Raw genomic sequence first — 18,094 nt, forward strand, 5'->3', positions numbered from 1 at the left:
AAATTATTTAGCTTCATTCCCAGCATGACCTCTCACCTATGATATTAAGGTCTAACTATACTAAGGTCTAACATTTAAGCAAAGCAAAATGATTTCCCATTAATAAATCCTTGCTTAAGGAAGGTTGCCCAAAATAAGAAAGGACCATGTAAACTCTGTATTTTACATTTAAGATGATTTTTAGAATCACTTAATTACTATTTTTTTTTCATTATATGAAACAATGTTATTTCTAAACACCAGGAATGAGTCAAGAGAGCATTATTTACAGTTACGCTCCTAAGCCGGGACAGCCAGGCATTATTCTCCTCTGGGAAACAAACAGCAGCAGAAGCTTTGAAGAATGATGGATTACTTCAGGACATACAAAAATTGAGAACATAACTGACTTTTTTCCCTTCCAATTTACACTCAAAATCTATGCTGATGAATTTAAGGCTCATATTTGAAAGCATCATGGTATTAAAAAGGAAACATTCAAAAAAAATACAGGTTTAATCAGCAAAATGTTCATTTTTCTCTGTTACCTAGAAACTATGTTTCTAACAAAGTGCGAAATGCAAACTTTTTAAAACTGGCAGGAAGGAAAGCTACTCTACACTTTAAGAGAAGATGCTAGCTCTGTCTGACAGAGATACGTATTTATAGAGATCATGACTTTATAACTATATTTCTGAGAAAAATCTGTCACCAAGTCCACTGAATTAATGGCAGAATACTCTGAAACAAAGAGAACATATTGTATGAAAACAATGTGCTGAAAAAGCAGTATTAATAGTACTATGGGTTTCACGTATAGCCAACTATGGTATTGACAGCTTTAACATACATCTCAAAAAAAAAAAAAAAGAAAGCAAAACCCAACAGATCTCCTTTGCAGTTAAGAATTTAGCATATATAGATATATACATTATTTCTGAAATATAATTTTGTGACATTGTCGATATTTTTCAAGAATGTATTTTTAGACAGTTTGAAATGTTCCTAAACATAGTTATCTACAAGCAATAAAAATACTACACTATAGGCAACTAAGTTGAAAACCCACATTAAAAGAATTGCCTTATTTAATATATTTAAAGCCAAATAAACAAGATTTGTTTCCTTATTAGTTCTTAAGTCCTCACCTTTTCTTACATAAGATTAACTAGAAATTAGTTGAGCTTCCCTTGAAAATTGTAAAGGGATTTCATAACAAGTGGAAAAAAATTGCCTTTTTCATAAATGAGGATTTTAAATGGCATCGAAACAGAAGCACAACAATCCAAAATTACAGTGGTGCTAGGCTATGTTTCACAGCAACATTTACTGCTCCAAAGAGCACTCTATATAGCGACTTGACTGGACAGGGTGAATCTATCTGTCCTCCTATTAGTCCATAGCTAAGAATGAAACGGATAAACTCCAAACCTCCAGTTTGAGTTTACCGGTTAAAGATTGAGTCTAAGGCCATCTGCTAAGTTGCAATAATCTGTCAGGATGTCAGAAATCCTGACACTGAGAAACAAACAGCAAAGATCTTTCAGCGATGAAAACTACATTAAGTAATTCTATAGCATCACTATAATGATATAGGTATTTCCAAGAAGCTACTTATACTTTAATCACCACAAGCTATTTAAGAATATTCCAAAACACAGAAGCACCAGGCCATGCTGGTGAAATGTGTTCTTACAAGCACATCATTAATAATAGACTCTAATAATCTGCAAACTAAGAAACTCTTAATCGCACTGATCTGAGAAGAAATTGCATTCCAAGATGCCTTACCCAGTTTCTTGTTTGTAAACAAATCACAGAAACGTCTTGTTAGCTACTGCGAATAGATGGATGGCACTGAAACTGCAGGGAGTCTTACAGCTGAAAAAATGGGCATACATTCATTTCATGTTTTGCTCAAATCTCTATCCCTGCAGTAGAAAGAATGTTTAGCTTCCCATATTGCACTGAAAAGGACATAAGAATATTAAATTGGAAAAAATAAAAACATCTTAAAAACTAGAGAAAAACAAAGACTAATCAAAATTACTAAAAAAAACCCCAAAACACATGATTACTAATTCATCAAAAGGCATTGCACATGCATGACCTTTACAATTAAAATGGGCTTTGCTTTTACACTGCCAGAAGCAATTTCTGTATCTTTACCATCATCGAAGATTGATGCAATATTATAAAGACAGAGAAAAGCAGAAGCTTGGAATCGTACTGAATTGCAGCTGCCATGAAGTAAATTCCCATTTGAAAGCTTTTCCATTAAGTAGGTTTTAAAACAATATATTGCTTTGAAACTTTTCTTGAGACCAGTTATTTTTAAACACGCATGACATTCTCTGCTTTGAAAATGGAATAGCAATGAAAAGCTTGTTTAAATACAAAATCGGCACCAACAGCCAGGTCAAGGGTACACATCTACCAGATTTCAAACTGATAGGTATTATACTTGAAAAATTTAAATCTCTGAGATTTCTTTGCAATCACAAGTAGTAAATTCCTTTTTGCCTCTACTGCACTGGAACATAAAATTATTTTTTCCACATAATTAAAAGACCTCAGAGGTGGCAAGAAACATATAAGTAGCATTTTTCATTACTTCAGTTCCATAGAAGATGGTGGTTTCAGTAGATGCAAAAAGGAGACAGAAATGGGTTGGGCACATAAGACAGAACAATTCCTAAATAAGGTCTTCAACCATCAACTACAAATGTATAGTAACTAACAAAAATCTACATTAAAACTTCCCCAACTGTCACCCAAAGATTACACCCTTCATTACAACTGAAAAACAACGTATGTTAATCCAAAACTCATGTATCCACGTGTCTACCAAGTCTGCTTGTTAAAACTACATTGGCATTATGCTCAGAATAAATTCTAACAGACACCCATATTTCTGAAGGATAAAGGATTAAACTTTTCTAGAAATTCAACCAAAACAAGAAAAAACAAGGTGCCACCTAGCTCAATTTAATCTTGATTCCCATTCATTTTAATTCAAAGGATTAGGTGTTACTCCTTAACTAAAGCAAAAAGGCTAATCTACCTAATACCTAAGAATCTTGTGAAAAGGAAATAAGATCAGGACACACATACATTTTATACCTTTATTTTGAAAGCAGGTTTTAATGTGGCTAGTTAAACACAAGACAATCAGCACTGGGCAGTTTGTTTGAATGTATATTATATCAATGAAGGCAACTAAGGCAAATTCACTGAAAAAACTGAAAAGAAAATGAAAGTTCATGAGCTTCTAGAAAGCTGTTCTACATGCTGCTTTTGCAGTTACGTGTAATGCCAATGACACAGGAAGGAATAAAAGTTTAAGAATGCTTCCATGACCGGAAAAGCCTCATCATTGTGATCTCTATTAAAGTTTAACTGATACATCAAAGGAAATCTTAGTGTACTGAGCTGCATAAAGCTTAATAGTTTTAAGAAGAAAGTGATAATACAAAATGCATGTTAAAGTTGAAAGATCAGTTTTTAGCATAAAATGTAAGTTAAAACGGTAAGAAGAAACACCAAGGAACTTCTCAGGGAGAATATTTCCCCCTTTTCATGCAATAAATGGGAAGCTGCATTCATATGCTTTTAATCTCAAGCCTTCGTTTTTTAGTTAAAATTTAAAAATACTAGTTAAATCTCTTCTCTGTAAACATCTAAAAATTATGTTGGGGCGAAATACTGTTGGCTTGTCTACCTCCTGATTTTTATGTTCCAGAATAAATGTTGAGCATTTGTTGAAGTGTTACCTTGAGTCATGACATTAAAGTCACAGGAGCTAAATGCATATAAGGTTGGACCCAGAAATTTTGTTTTAGCAACAGAAAAATCCCACAGAAATACACTGTTGTTCTGACCTGTGTAGGGAGAGAATACATTTGCACTAAATATCCTGTTATAATAGAAAGATTCAGATTTGCCTCTCAACCACAATAAAAAGGGAAAACTCACAGATTATTAAATCTAATGTAATTAGGAAAAAAGCAAAAGTTCCTGTTAAGAGATTGTATAGATATGTGCTGTATTTTGCTTATTAAGCTTAGACTAAAAGTTTCTCACCTTCTTATGAAGCGAGGAAAAAGGTGTGATCTCTTAATGTCACATATTTGATGATATCATGAGCACTGCATGTGACAAGGTGGCTTGTAGCCTGGGAAGTAAAGCACAGCAAAGCACTTACAGCTTTATCAATTTCCTAATCTGGCACTCAAGGTCATCTCCAAGACCACAGGCTCTAAAGAAACAGCAACAAATGTCTTCTGAAGCACCAAATGTCTCTGCGGAGTGCAGCTGAATATGATAATCAAGTTTTGCATTGCCATCACGGTGTGGCTGATATTCAGGGTTTGTAACATACAGATCTAGAATATCATTAACAAATGCAGCAAAATGGTTCAGGCTTTGCCTTCCAGTTTCAATTCATCTTTGAAAAAAATTCTTAGCATAAGAAAGACTGTCTGTGTCTCTCTTACTTTTCCCTTTGGAAGTATATTAAAACAACATCACAAAAAGGTGAACCATTATTTCTTGTTGCAGGTAGGGGCTTATGGCAACAAGCACACACATCTCTTCTCTAGAATACTGAGCAGTTATTGAACAGGCAGCTAATACAGACCCAGGTTATGGGGGCAAATATCTCATACAGCATCCATTAGCTTGCTGAGATAGAAAGGGGTAGGACTTGGAAGCTCTAGTACAAGTCATATGAGAAACTTGGACCTGGACCTGAAAACTATCATTTCTACCAAAAAAAAAAAAAAAAGGCAAAACCAACAACAACAAAAAATCATTTTTCATCTATCTGTACTGTACCTAGTATTCCAAACATTTAAGAAAACAGCACATATCATATCAAACTTATACTATATGACTCTGTGGCAACCCAGTTATCAGAAGAAAAGGCTCTCAACTTGAATAATGTAGTTTTGTGGCTTTTTTGTTTGTGTGTATATGTTGGTTTGGTTGTTTGGGGGTTTTTGTTGTTGTTGTTTGGTTTTGGTTTTTGTTTGTTTTTCCTTAAAATGTGTTCCCCATGAAAAATTCCAATTTCCATGTGCTTCATAACTTTACCTAATAAAGTGATTAACAGTCAGCTCAGTACCTGGCAAGTATATGTATTTGGGCAATGATCACATTTCAGGAGGAAGTAGTTCTCAGCCTGAAGTTAGAAGATAAAAGTCACATTAAACGAACTAGAGCAGGCATGTCAAACTCATTCTCACTGGGGGCCACGTCAGCCTCACGGTTGCCTTCAAAGGGCCAGATGTAATTTTGTAACTACTACACATCAACAGTCCTAAAATTACATTCGGCCCTTTGAAGCAACAGCGAGGCTGATGTGGCCCGGCTGAAAATGAGTTTGACACCCCAAACTAGAGTAACTGTTATGTAAATGGCAGATATCGTGCTCCTTGTTAGAACACTAATAGGCTGATTTATCAAGAAAGATTAGAGTTCACTACATGCAGTTCAGCTAAGTGATAGCTGAGGGGCATGAAAATTGACAAATACTGTTCTTCAGTAATCTAGTCATGAAGGGAAAAGGGATTACAGAAAAAGGCAAACTAGCTATAAAATAGTGCAACATGCAGACAATAGCATAGTCTTTCAATTACAGTGATAGAAATTCTACTGCTTAAAATATTTACAACAAATGTAAAGCAGAGCTTGGGAAAGACATGGCAGATTGGGAAGAAAGAAGAGAGAAGGGGTAATTATTCAGCCTCATTAAATTTTTCATCAGAAGCAGCAAACTATCATAGTTTGAGCATTTCCTTTTTCATTAGAATGCTTTTTAATACTGACATGCAACCAATTATGTTCAAACTAATTCCCAGAATACTGTGAGAATGTAGCTACTTTCAGAAGTTTTTCCAGATTAATGAACTGCATTATTTTTTCATTAGAAGCTGCAGTGTGCTCTGAGACATACAAAGTGGGGAACAAAAAACCACCCAGAACAGAATGTATTTTCCACAAAGCCCTTGGCTTTCCTAATGAGTTTCTATCTTCAGGGAGCCGCCTTCTTCTTTACTTTAAAAATTCAAAACCAAAAGCAACACTACTGCTTCCAATGGACTCCTTCTTTATAACCAACTGCAGCAAATTAGATGAATTCTCTGTTAACTCCAGACATAGGTGAAGTGATCTAACAAAAAAGTAAATATATATATATACTATTTTTTCCAGATGTACTATTCATTAATCTGTTTTCCCTATCTAGCTTAAACTACTTCACTAACACTGAAAATTTTGTAAACCTTAGCCAATGACAACTTGTTTCTTTTCATATACTTTCAATGATAAAAAATTTAACAAAAAGGCAATACATTATCTGATTCATTATACAGAAAGCAGAGTGTCTTTGTTTTATGACTTCTTAATATATTTTGTTGTTCCAAAATAACTCTCTCTGGTAACATTTACATAAAAGGTGATGAATGTCTGTCTTAAATTGAAAAGAAATTGCAACACTGAATCGCATTAGCAACTAATATAGGCATCACAAGACTGAAAACTTATTTTTTGCTCTGCCTTTTAATATTTTATCTTTAATTAAGTTTCATTTTTTTTTTCATCTCAAGTTCTCCTTAAATCCATACTTTGTTAATGAATGCCTGCCTCTAATACTGCTATTCATTGCTCTCAGGGGATTATATACTGACTGGATTCTGCTCACAGTATAATAATAATAAACTTTCTGGATAATAGTGTTTCGCTTGCTGAGAAAACAATATATTTATAAAGGTATGGGCACATATTGAAGATTGCTTTTAATTTACTAAACCAGCAAGGTTATTAGTTCACAAGATGCACATACATTCTTTGTAAGAGATACATAAGCTACTTTAGAAGCAAATTATCTACCATCATCTTTCATACAATGGCTTACACCCAAACTAGCACTAGTAATTTACTCTCAGAGACACAAGTTCACTGTTTCATCTGTTTCAAGTCTAATAACAATATGAAAGATTTCCTCATTGATATGAACACACCTATATTCTTTTTCTTAAATGAGAGTGATGAAGACATTATATAAGCAACAGATGTTGGCATTTTGAGAGACTTCTTTTTCTGTTAGCATGACAGTAATTTTTGGTACACTGAACCATTACTTCATTTCTGATCAGCAATCTCCCTTTATATGTGAAGCTTCAAAAAAACATATCTATTTTGGAAAACCTGCTTCTGCATTCAAAAGGTAAAATTTTTATTACCCGATTTTGGAGTTTGGACCCTGATCCCTAAATAGTATTACTTTTGTTTTAAGAGAGAATCTAAGCTGTACATTCTTCAGGAGAAACTACGAAGCACTCGAACTTAGCAAATTCAGTTATTTTCAAGGGAAGGCATTTCCTACATAATATCCTCAGAGCAATAAAAATAACTTATTGCAGAGTTAGGATAAGAAAAAGATAAAAATTATGCTATCTCAAAAACCAAGTTCTCCTATATCCATATAACAAAATCATAAATTTAGAGTTACTTCTATCACATGTAATTGGTAGTACAGCTGATAAAATATCTTAAGCTTGTACTATGATGAAAGAACCAAAACTCAATGACAATGGGTACATATACTCATCATCTTGATTTATTCAAAAAATATTTTAAAGTATAATAAACACAGAGGGTGGAAAAATGAAATAATTATCACTAGCAAACATGTAAATCACCTATACAAATCTGTCATGGTATGCACTTTGCAGAGTTTCAGAGAACTCACTTTTGTGCAGCACAGCCCACACTCCTCCTGCAGCTCCCTACAAAGACATGTTATAGAAAATAACACGAATTTCCTAGTTTTGTGGTTTGGATACCTAAACTATTCCCAAGCTGTTGCCGTTCATATATCAAGTTGAAATATGGAGAGCCACAAGTCATTCATCCATGTCAAGTTAAAGACTACAAATCTTCCTTTCATGCTCAGTTGCTTTATCACACTCTTGTCCTCTTCCTTTCATTATCTTCTGCATGGCACCAAACGTGTCTTACAGGAATGAGTTACTCTTTCCAATGCTGTCATCTAAAAAGCAATGCTGACTGTGAATTTCATTTAGGGTTACAAAAAAAAAAAAAGTGGTTTCAATGACAGCCTTCAAAGTATGCCTCTCAAAAATAGCAAGCCAATCATCAGCAAATCTGGAATTTCTTAAAAGTTAGCAGTATATATAAACAAACCAACCATTTCTGTTATTCAACACAACCACAAATTCAAGCTGTGCTACTGTTTTAGTCAGACAGTAAGGACATAGGTAATCTACTGTTATAGGTATTTTAAGGTAGTGCCATTGAATTCATATAGTGTTGTTCAGTAATCTTTTCAGAGCATCACACATATATCATACATGCAAGCATGCACACACACATACATGTATTGTTGGAAATGTCCCACAAAAATAGCTTCTAGACAAATTCATTAGAAAACTCCTGCTAGTTAAAAAAATTCTATGTCTTTTCGTACAGTAACTGCAACCTTCTCTCAGTTCTCTGAATATTGCAGTCTCACAATCTATTATAAATATTTGTATTCAACAGAAAATAGCTGCTGGTTGCTTGCCCCATGCTTTTCATGTTTGTATTCTCTACTCGTTTTAACTTCTTTCTTCCTATTTCCCAAATGTCCTAATCTCTTGCATTACATCAGTTTTTGCTTGCATATGGCAAGTGTGCTAAAGTGTTGGTTTCTTGCGAACTGTATGGTAACTATATTAAAAAAAAAATATCACACGTCTCAAAGTGTCTTCTGGTTTGTTTTTTCACAGAGACCTACAGAAAGCTATACTCACATAAATGTCACTTTACAGAAGAGGAAGCAGATTCCCAATGTCATCATTTTAAACAACATACAGAACTGAGACTGGATTCAAGATCCAGCATCTCCACTTGCTTATAATATTGGGGTTTTTTTGCTCCTTTGTTTTTTTAAAAAATAAGGTTTCATTTATGTTTCCTGTTGCAAGATGTATTAATAGCAGTCTTAGTGTTACTGTAATGGCTTTTACCCTCTTTTCTCCACCTCTTCCTCCAATCTGGGCATTATTTTGACGAAAAATCGCAAGCAAATCAAGTAAAACAATAAAATGGGCCAGAATTCATCACAATGTACACTTGATTCAACAAGTCAGTAGAAAACTGCAAAACAAGCAAAACAAAACACAAATCATCTTTTAGGATAATCAAGCACATTAGTATAAAATTCATAACAAGAGTTTCGCTACATGCAAACATAAGAAGGGATGACTGCTAAATGTGTGAATGTGGAAATGCTAAGTAACATTTAAAACCATTCCTCTTACTACTGAAAACATTTTCTTCCAACAATGCATTTTGGAAGTATTTCATAGACAATCCTGCTTCCAAGGTTTTTCACAACCTTGTTTTTGTATTAAAATAATTTTCTTCTCTGTTATCCTCTAGTATGGCATCTTGATACCAGCTATTTGAACTACTTTTGCCACTTGAAATTATTTGAATATTCTTTTAGAATGTTAATAATTTACCATCATATCTTTGTAAACAGCATCTTTAACAAGTCTTAATTATGTCATTTCGTATAAAGCTGCGGTACATAGGAACAGCAGCAATTGAAAAGAATTCAATTGTGCTAGGCACTGTACAAACACAAGTCATTATAAAACAATCTCTCTCTGTTCTATTCTTTATTTCGCTAATGGCTTAGTGGTAAAATAGCAATTCCCCAGCACACATAGGGAGACTTATATTATTGTTCACTATTATAAACATTTCATTTTGCATAATACAAGAGGTACAGAGTAATAACATATCTCATTAAGAAACTTCTCATCAGACTAGCAGATGTCATCAATCTTTAAAACATTTAAGTATGTCTCATTACATCAGAAACCATTTCCAATTAATATACTCAAATTCACTCTATGCAACATAAAGAGCCTACACAAAACAGTTACTTATCTCTTCTCTCTCACACACTCAAAATACCTACAGAAAACTTATCAGTATTCGGACATTTGAAAGCTTGCTGTGTTGCCAGCAATACCATCCACTAGGGATCACACAAGAAACCTCAACTTGGGTCAGTCGATAACGGATGCATCTAATGCCACTCCTTCCCTGAATTCACGCAAATACACCAGATTTTCCTTCTCTAATCCGGAGACATAAAAACACCAAATCAATCTTGGCAGTCTTCACAAAATACAGAAAATTGATTCAAAAAAACAGCTATTGTGGTCTACTGACAACTTTCAGAAATGTCAGCCACACCAGTGCTAATTAATGCTGAGAATGTGCTGATTGCTACAATAAATGTCTGTTGGATTTTGTATGAAATCCCAGACCCTGGTGTGTTTAGCACTATACACTATTCATATGAAAGTGGTAAATAATGGGATTTCTAGGGGAAATTAATTTGTGCTAGTTGTAGCAAACCTGCTTACATTAACTTTTGTTTGACTGAGATGTAATATTCAATACGGTTATTTAATTGTGATCATTTAGGAAAACTTTCACCAAATAACGTGACTTTTTTTAGGGTTTCTAGATATGTTTCTCTCATCTTATTCTTCCATTATTTTAGTAACTCTGTATATTTTTACTGCCTCAGTAGGCAGAAACAGACATAAAAATAAAGAAGAAATCCATAAATAAAATCCCAAGTCAATACTACTGCTGTGTCCAACTGTAGGCTCTGCCAGCCCATTGCCTCCTCTGAGGTACCACACCAAACAACCAGATCTTCAGCTCCTGTCAGTCTGAATTTAAACATATTTTTACCCTCTTAAGGATCTCACTACTTTTTTCCAGCTTCACTAGTCTAAGAAACAGAAACAGGGATTTTTGACTGGACATACAGCCAAAAAAGGGTCTCCCAGGCCCATTACATGGAGAGGCCTGTTCATGGACAGAAAACAGATCATAGAGGAATAAAAGCAAAAAAAAAAGAAAAATATAATGAAGAAAGTTGTGAATGCAGCAAAGGACTGTCAATAAACAGAATAAATATATGTAGTGTCCTAAACCCCAGAAATTACTTTATAAACTACAATATGTAGACTAACGTGAAATTTAATCTACACTATGACAAATATTACCTCAAAATATAGATTACTACTTGTATTTGAGAATACCAGGCTTTATAATATGGGAATTAGGCTTTCTATCAAATCTGGAGTTAGTGTGTTAAAAGATACATGCTTCTGGCATCTGAACAGCTGAGTGGATGAACACAATAAAAGAAGACATCAATATCAAGTGGAGTTGGGAACCATAAAGTTAAACCCTGGTCTATAAGATATTAATAAACTGAATTGATCTAACATGGGAACAGCCAGCCTACAGGAAAAACCCATATCTTTTGAGGTATTCTCTTATTCCAGCAGCCCTACAAACTGGGGGATTCAGCTGATCCAGTTAGCATAAGCACTCCAGGGCACTTGCTAAAAACAATCCAGACATTCACAGCTACCAGCACAACATGATCAACCACCATTTTCCACTTTTCTGACAGCTTCAAAATGCCATCCTACGAGTGAAGTCAACCATTAGCCCGGAGTATGTTACTTGTTTATCTTAACTGGAGGCTTTTCATATCAGCCACGCTTTTTTTTGTTTTCCTATTTCAGATATGGAAAAGTAATTGCATAAGAAAAAAAATTTCAGCAGCACATTTTTCTCCAAACATTGAAATATTTACTTTGATTTTGTTAAATAAGGGCAGATTCCTAAAAAACATTTATAAATAATTTCCTTAAACCAACCATTTTCTGTATCTCTGCCAAATGTTTTGTTGCCAGGCTGCACTAAAAACCCTTTGCATTCAAAGACTCAATATTTGCCTTGTTCAATTTCTGTTCAATAAAAAAAAATCTGAAAGGATATTTTAAAAATGAAGGCAAGGAGCAGGAGTGATGAACATGCCTAAGGAAAATGAATATTTTCTTATTCGAGTCTTAGATTAACAATGCCCATTTGACTGCATAGAAGTCAGATTTAACTGGGAGACAGTCAACAGTGTGGTTGCTTAAATGCACATTACAGAATGCAATAGAAGCGGTAAATTCTAACTCTAATTAATACGAATGTATACAGGGTGTATGCAACCAACACTTAACCACGTTCAGTCCTGAAGGATCATTTATATTTTAAAATCGATGAGGTAACAGTAAAGCATCTTTATCACATTTTTCTTGAATAGCTTTTATTCTCTGAAAAGCTGAGTAAATGCAGATTTACTAATATTCCTTTTATCTTATTCTGTAACTAAAGGCCTGAGAATGAAAAAGATGAATCCTGAAAAAACACCTTTTACATTGACAGTTTAAAAATCTTGACCTATCCTCCGTCAAGGATGCATAGGTACCAGCTCAAGTTCACCATGTCATAAGTATGGCTCTATTTCCCTTCGAAGAGGTCCTCATTGCCCCCTTTCATCACCACATATGAATTCCCTTCCCTGTCAGTCAGGCCTCAAGTTAAAACATCTTTTCTCATTTAGAATTTTCCCTAGGTCTTCACATGTAATCCGCCTCTTCAGATCACTTCTTCATAATCTCTTTAAAATCGGGAGTTTTCTATTTACTGACACAGGCTTATCTGCCTCCAGCCTCAAGTTGCAATTACTGCAGAAATTCTTTACTCTGGTTTTATTAAAAAAAAAAAAAAAAGCGGAGGGGGAATTTTCTGCTATATGATGGAACAGCTTCAACAAACAAGCTGACACAAACCTTGAAAAGTAAATGCTTTAATCAGACGTCTTGTTAGGTACTTTTTCTCTCTCCTCCTTCCCTTGTGATCATTCCTGTCGGTGTGTATTTAAGCACATTTTGAAATGCCTGCTGGACCACTGGTCCTAGGAAGAACTTCTGCCTCCCTCAGGAATTAATACGAGATAGGAATACTCAGTCCTGTGAAAATAAGGACAGTCCTAGGGGCATACATAGGGAAAATAAATATAAGGATGTTTTATTCAGTGATTTTGTTTGTTAGCCACCAAAGGTGTTAGATGAGGAATTTCAGATGAAGTGTTGGAAACTCTCCTGTCTTCAATTCCACTTGTGGCACCAAACTTTTTAAAATAGAGTTGGACCTTGGAACATGTAACACTGTAAAACCTGACAAGGATGCACGATGCTACAGAGGTTGTGTTTGTTCTACTTCACGGGTAAGTGGGAAACAGAGAGGTTAAAGATCAGCAGGGTTTCAAGACTGAAGTTCTTATCAAGAACTTCTCTCTCTATCCGAGATCTGGTCAATAAGTCTTCAAAACAGATAATGATGATAAAGTCACTGCCTCCCAGATTTTTTTCTTACAACTTTTTTTGTTCCAGAGATATCAATCCAATGTTGCATCTTCCACTTCAGGAGTGTAACACGCATTACTTCAAACTGTCAGAAGCAGCAGTTTTACAGCACGATTGAACCTTGCTGATTTTGTGCAGCTCTTCTGTAATTATATTAGTAACTGTAGGCAGGCATAACACCCAACAGTGACAGCACATCACAGATCACTGTGTCGGTTGATTTAACGAAAACAAATCAAGCACAGGGTAGAAAGAAGAAGAGTTCTGATGTGGCAAGTAATGCCTACACTTAGTCAGCTGTGTATAGAAATGGTATATACATGGCCTGCATCACAAAATGACAGACCAAGAAAAATACTCTTCATCTTGTTTTGGAAGAGCGATAACCATATGGCAGTCTTTATTTAAGAATCAGCAGTCCTCATATTGTTCACTGCAAAACTTATAAATACATCAAAATCTTAGCCTATGGTAGGCAGTATAAGCAAGACTATAAGCTGTTCTCGTCTATGAAAATTTCACTTTAAAAATAAAAGAAATTGGACAATAGCATTTCACAAAAGTTATCACACAAGCAGTTTTTAATGAATTGTGACACTTTTTTTTTGTATATACAGGAACAATTCAAGAAGGCATTGTAATAATTAAGGTAGAATATGAATGAAATTGGAAACATTTCAGGAACTCACACAAGTTGAGTGTAGAAATGTAGAACCTGGGCCAAACAACTATTCATTGCAAACGAAATCAGTAGACTCAGAGAAGGGCAATTACTGACAAACAAAACAGGTAATTCAAAAATTCTTTCAACTTCAAAAGTCCAATGCTTGCCAGTGTGCGTCCACCTCACATCAGTGGAATCACCAGCCCCTATCAGTACAACTTCTGTTCTATGAGTTCCTAAAAACTGCTGTTCTCCATGTCAAATCATCAAGCAGACAGACACTGTGACTCAGCTCTGGGAATTTAGCTGTGTCATCACTCTATTGTGAAGAGCCAGGTATTCTGCAGAGATGGAGACTTTGATTTAATTCACATTTAGGAAACCAGATAGCTTTCCCAGTCACCACACAAAATGAACCAGCTGTGTATTTGTGTCTGAAAAAAAATATACGCATCAGTCTGCATGGTTTGGAATGAGAATGTTTGGTGAGAAACCTAGTTTAAAGACTAGTAACTATGATCAATGACATTCATTTAAATGCCATTCCAAACACTGAAGGTCCGTTAAACACACCAGAACTGCAGCATATATGCAACAGCAAATATCCATTCTCACAAGAAAGCAAAAAAGTTATGAAAGCCAAAACTTTAAAGAAGTTTCAGTTGGAGTAGAAATGACTTAATGACAGTATCTGTATCACAGGAAGGTGGACATTAGAAGGAGACTCCGGTAAATCATTTAGTCCACATTAGAAGGAGACTCCTGTAAATCATTTAGTCCAATCTCCCTGCCCAAAGCAGGTTGTCCACAATATTGTCCATGTTGAATCAAAGATAATTAAACCCCAAAATGGTTAACATGAGTATCGCAAACCTCAGATATTTATGGTAGTATACAGGAGGATGGCAGTAAACAGGAAAAGCCATGGCCCCTAAGAGGTTTTAATGGGTTGGAAGTAAACAGTTGAAATTTGAATTAGAAGAACTCTCCCACCCCTTCTCCCAAAACAACAAAAAAACCCAAACCGCATACAACAACACACCAACCCCTCAAAAAGAGAAAAAAACAACAAAAAAAAGGAAACTGTACCAGATATCACAATTGTTATTTTATAGGAGAAAGAACACCTCAACTCAAACATCATAACACCTGCAGGTTACTGTCAAGGGCAACCTTAAGAAAATGCAATGCAGTAAACCACTATAGAAGACATGGAGTAGCATACACCAAGACATTATTTCAAAAATCTTTAGAAATAAAAACCAGACACATGCAAGCCATGAACAGCACTTAAAAAAGCTGATGCCAGACTAAATTCAACACAAAAATAGTGTTTCTCAAAAGATGGACATAACAGTTCCCAAAAGGCATATAAATCAAGCTGATTTCCTAGACAAAGTCTAAGCCACACATTGCTCTGACCTGTTTCCTTCACAGAAGGAAAAGTAAAATACCATTTGCGTTGGATGAGCTCACTACTGTTCAGTTTTATTATTCCCTCTGATACTTTAGCTGAACTTTATACACCCCATAGTAGATATCCCTTCAGATCACTGACCAGCTATTCTCCCAGTTCACTTTCTAGAACCTCCCACAAAGAAGAGGAGGAAAACAGCAAAACTCAATAAACAGCTAAGAAAAGGTGTGTGAAGATTCGATTGGAAGCCAAACACAGATACATTACCTTATTCACTTAATCTTGCCATTAAATGTTTGAAAAGAGACACTCCGATTTTTTTTTCATCATGTTATCTTCGAATCATTGATGTTATTATATTAAATACTGTACAGTGAATGTGCTTATACTACCCCTTATTGCAGGCAAAACAGAGGAGAGAGGTCATGGAAGAAAAGCTGAAGGAAAGAACTAGCTCTTCATCAGGCAATATAATTAGCTCGTATCTGTTCTAAACAAAAGGTCCTTAAGAGGGGTCTTTGCCACAAATGGAGAAAAGGGGGAGAAAACAAAAGCCAGCCAGTTTCCTTCTATCCGGTTTAACTGACTGACTTCAGAGCACGTGTACTATATGCAAAGTGGCAGTAAGTCCACAACAAATGACAGCGCATGTTCCTAAGTATTAGTTAACGATCGTTGTTGTTATTCTCAACCTATGTTACTATTTTAACATTTTTAAATACAGTCTGTTAAACAGAGACATAATAAAATGCTGGAGAGTTTATTCTACTGATGCTTAGCAACTTAGAGTAAATGTAAAATGCTTTATGAAAATGCTACGTTATTACTGTACTTTTGCGTAAACCTGTGCATGTATTTTATCTCTTTCGAATTGTGTGCTGAACATTTACAAAAATGTAATGGAACTAAAAACTATGTTTTGAATTTGTCAATGGTTTAACAGAAAAACATGGGTCACTGTCATTGTGCAACCCTTCTTTCAGTCAGAAGTGAAAGTTGCAAAGGATTTTTCCTTCTTCAGATTTCTCTTTCTAGCATTATTGGAAAGCTTGTCGTCTTGTTTAAATGAATTTCCTTTTAATCTCCTCCCTGAGCTGCTGGATAGATGGAGCCTCTTAAAAAATTCAGGATATCACTGTAATTGTAAATTGATCTGCTTCTGTGGCAGAAGGTTGGGGCCCTCCATTGAGGAAAGAGACTCTCTTCTCAAAGTTGTTTTTCAGACAAATGATTAATTTGCACTCTCCCTTAGTACTATATTATCCTTTAATGGAAAAGCAATTTTCAAACAAATCTGCTACTTTTGGATTGTTTTATTCCTTGCAATGTACAGGGAAGAAAGCCAACTGCTGAAGCAAATGTGAAATATTTCCTGGCTTGAAATCTTTAAATTTCCTAAAGAAGACTTTGATTTTACTGACATAGGCACTAAAACTGCATTAGACAACCAAAATGCACATATTAATCACTGCTAAAGTTCTGAATTGATGTAATGTATTAATAGATACTGGAAAATTCCCCAATTTTTAACACAAAGTTAAGACTGTAACAGAGTTTTGACTACGTAAGCTTCAAAACAGACACGTAACTCATTAGTCTCAAAGTAGAAGAAATTATCTATCTAGTTCAGTGCTGAATCCACATAGCCTATTGCCTTTGGCTCTTTGGTTATGAGATCTGGCATCACTTGGATTATTTCACCTAATCCATCATTAGCTTTCACATGTCCTATATACCATGTAACAAACCTACATTTAACAAACCCAACTCCTCATCAATTACCATGCTGAATATATTACATGTCAGCACAGAGCACAAAGATTAGACATGCTGAATTACATCTTTCTTTGTGAAATACCAATATTTTTAGAGTACTGTTAACATTGCTGAGCCCGACTGTAACACGTTCCTTCCCATTGTGGACAGGCACTAATGTCCTGACCTTTGCTATTTACATACAATACAGAGCTACTAAAAAAACCTAAAAACCTCAAAAGACACAGAAAATACATAAGATATCCCAGTAACAGTACCACAGAGACACATTTGTCTTTTTTTTTAATTACTGTATTTGCTTGGCTGGTGGAATCCTGAAAGATGACCTATTTTTTTTTTCCCTATAATCCTGCAAGTAAACATTAGTAATTTTTATTTAACTTTCTCTCTTCACATACACAAAGCACACAAAAAGGTTATTACTTACAACAAAAAATAAATACATTACTCTTGCTCTAACATAGCATCCTTACTTACCGGTCTTCCACAAATACACCGATGAAGTTTGAAATTCACTCTGTGCACGAGCGTCCCAGATTCCCAGCAGCAGAAGCACTAGAACTCCCACGCATCGGGCTGGCACGGCAGAAACCCCTGGACCACGGCAGAAAGCAGCGCTCCCCTCGCTCAACCCCATGCCTCCAGCAGCCTGCTGCCGCCTCCAAAACCCACAGCAAGACCTCGAAACCTTCTTCAAACAATATTTCCTTCTTCAGAATTTCTTCACGGGGAGAAGCGGGGTGGAAACCTCTCTCCCACTATTGTGCATGGCAGTTGAAGAGGAAAAACTGTTTAACACCAGGGAACAATAGAGTCCTCGCTCGCTCTTGCTGCTGCAGCGACGGTGGCTGCTGCTGCTGCTGCTAGTATGGTTGCTGCTCCACACTCTTCCATTCAGCGGTTAGTAGCAGTTTTCCATCAGCTAAAAGCGAGACAGCTGTCCGCAGG

General features: G+C 35.4%; 1 protein-coding gene across 1 annotated transcript in view; it reads right to left on the reverse strand.

Annotated features, from left to right (window-relative positions):
• The window catches only part of THSD7A (thrombospondin type 1 domain containing 7A), a 193,778-nt gene extending 175,986 nt beyond the window's left edge, over nt 1-17,792 (reverse strand). Inside the window, exon 1 of the mRNA XM_065628411.1 lies at nt 17,624-17,792. Within this exon, the coding sequence (XP_065484483.1) occupies nt 17,624-17,783 (160 nt within the window). The 5' untranslated portion in view covers nt 17,784-17,792. The remainder of the gene's footprint in view (nt 1-17,623) is intronic.
• Between the last annotated feature and the right edge of the window lie 302 nt (nt 17,793-18,094).

The sequence above is a fragment of the Caloenas nicobarica genome, chromosome 2 (assembly GCF_036013445.1).
Source record: "Caloenas nicobarica isolate bCalNic1 chromosome 2, bCalNic1.hap1, whole genome shotgun sequence".
Lineage (NCBI taxonomy): Eukaryota > Metazoa > Chordata > Aves > Columbiformes > Columbidae > Caloenas > Caloenas nicobarica.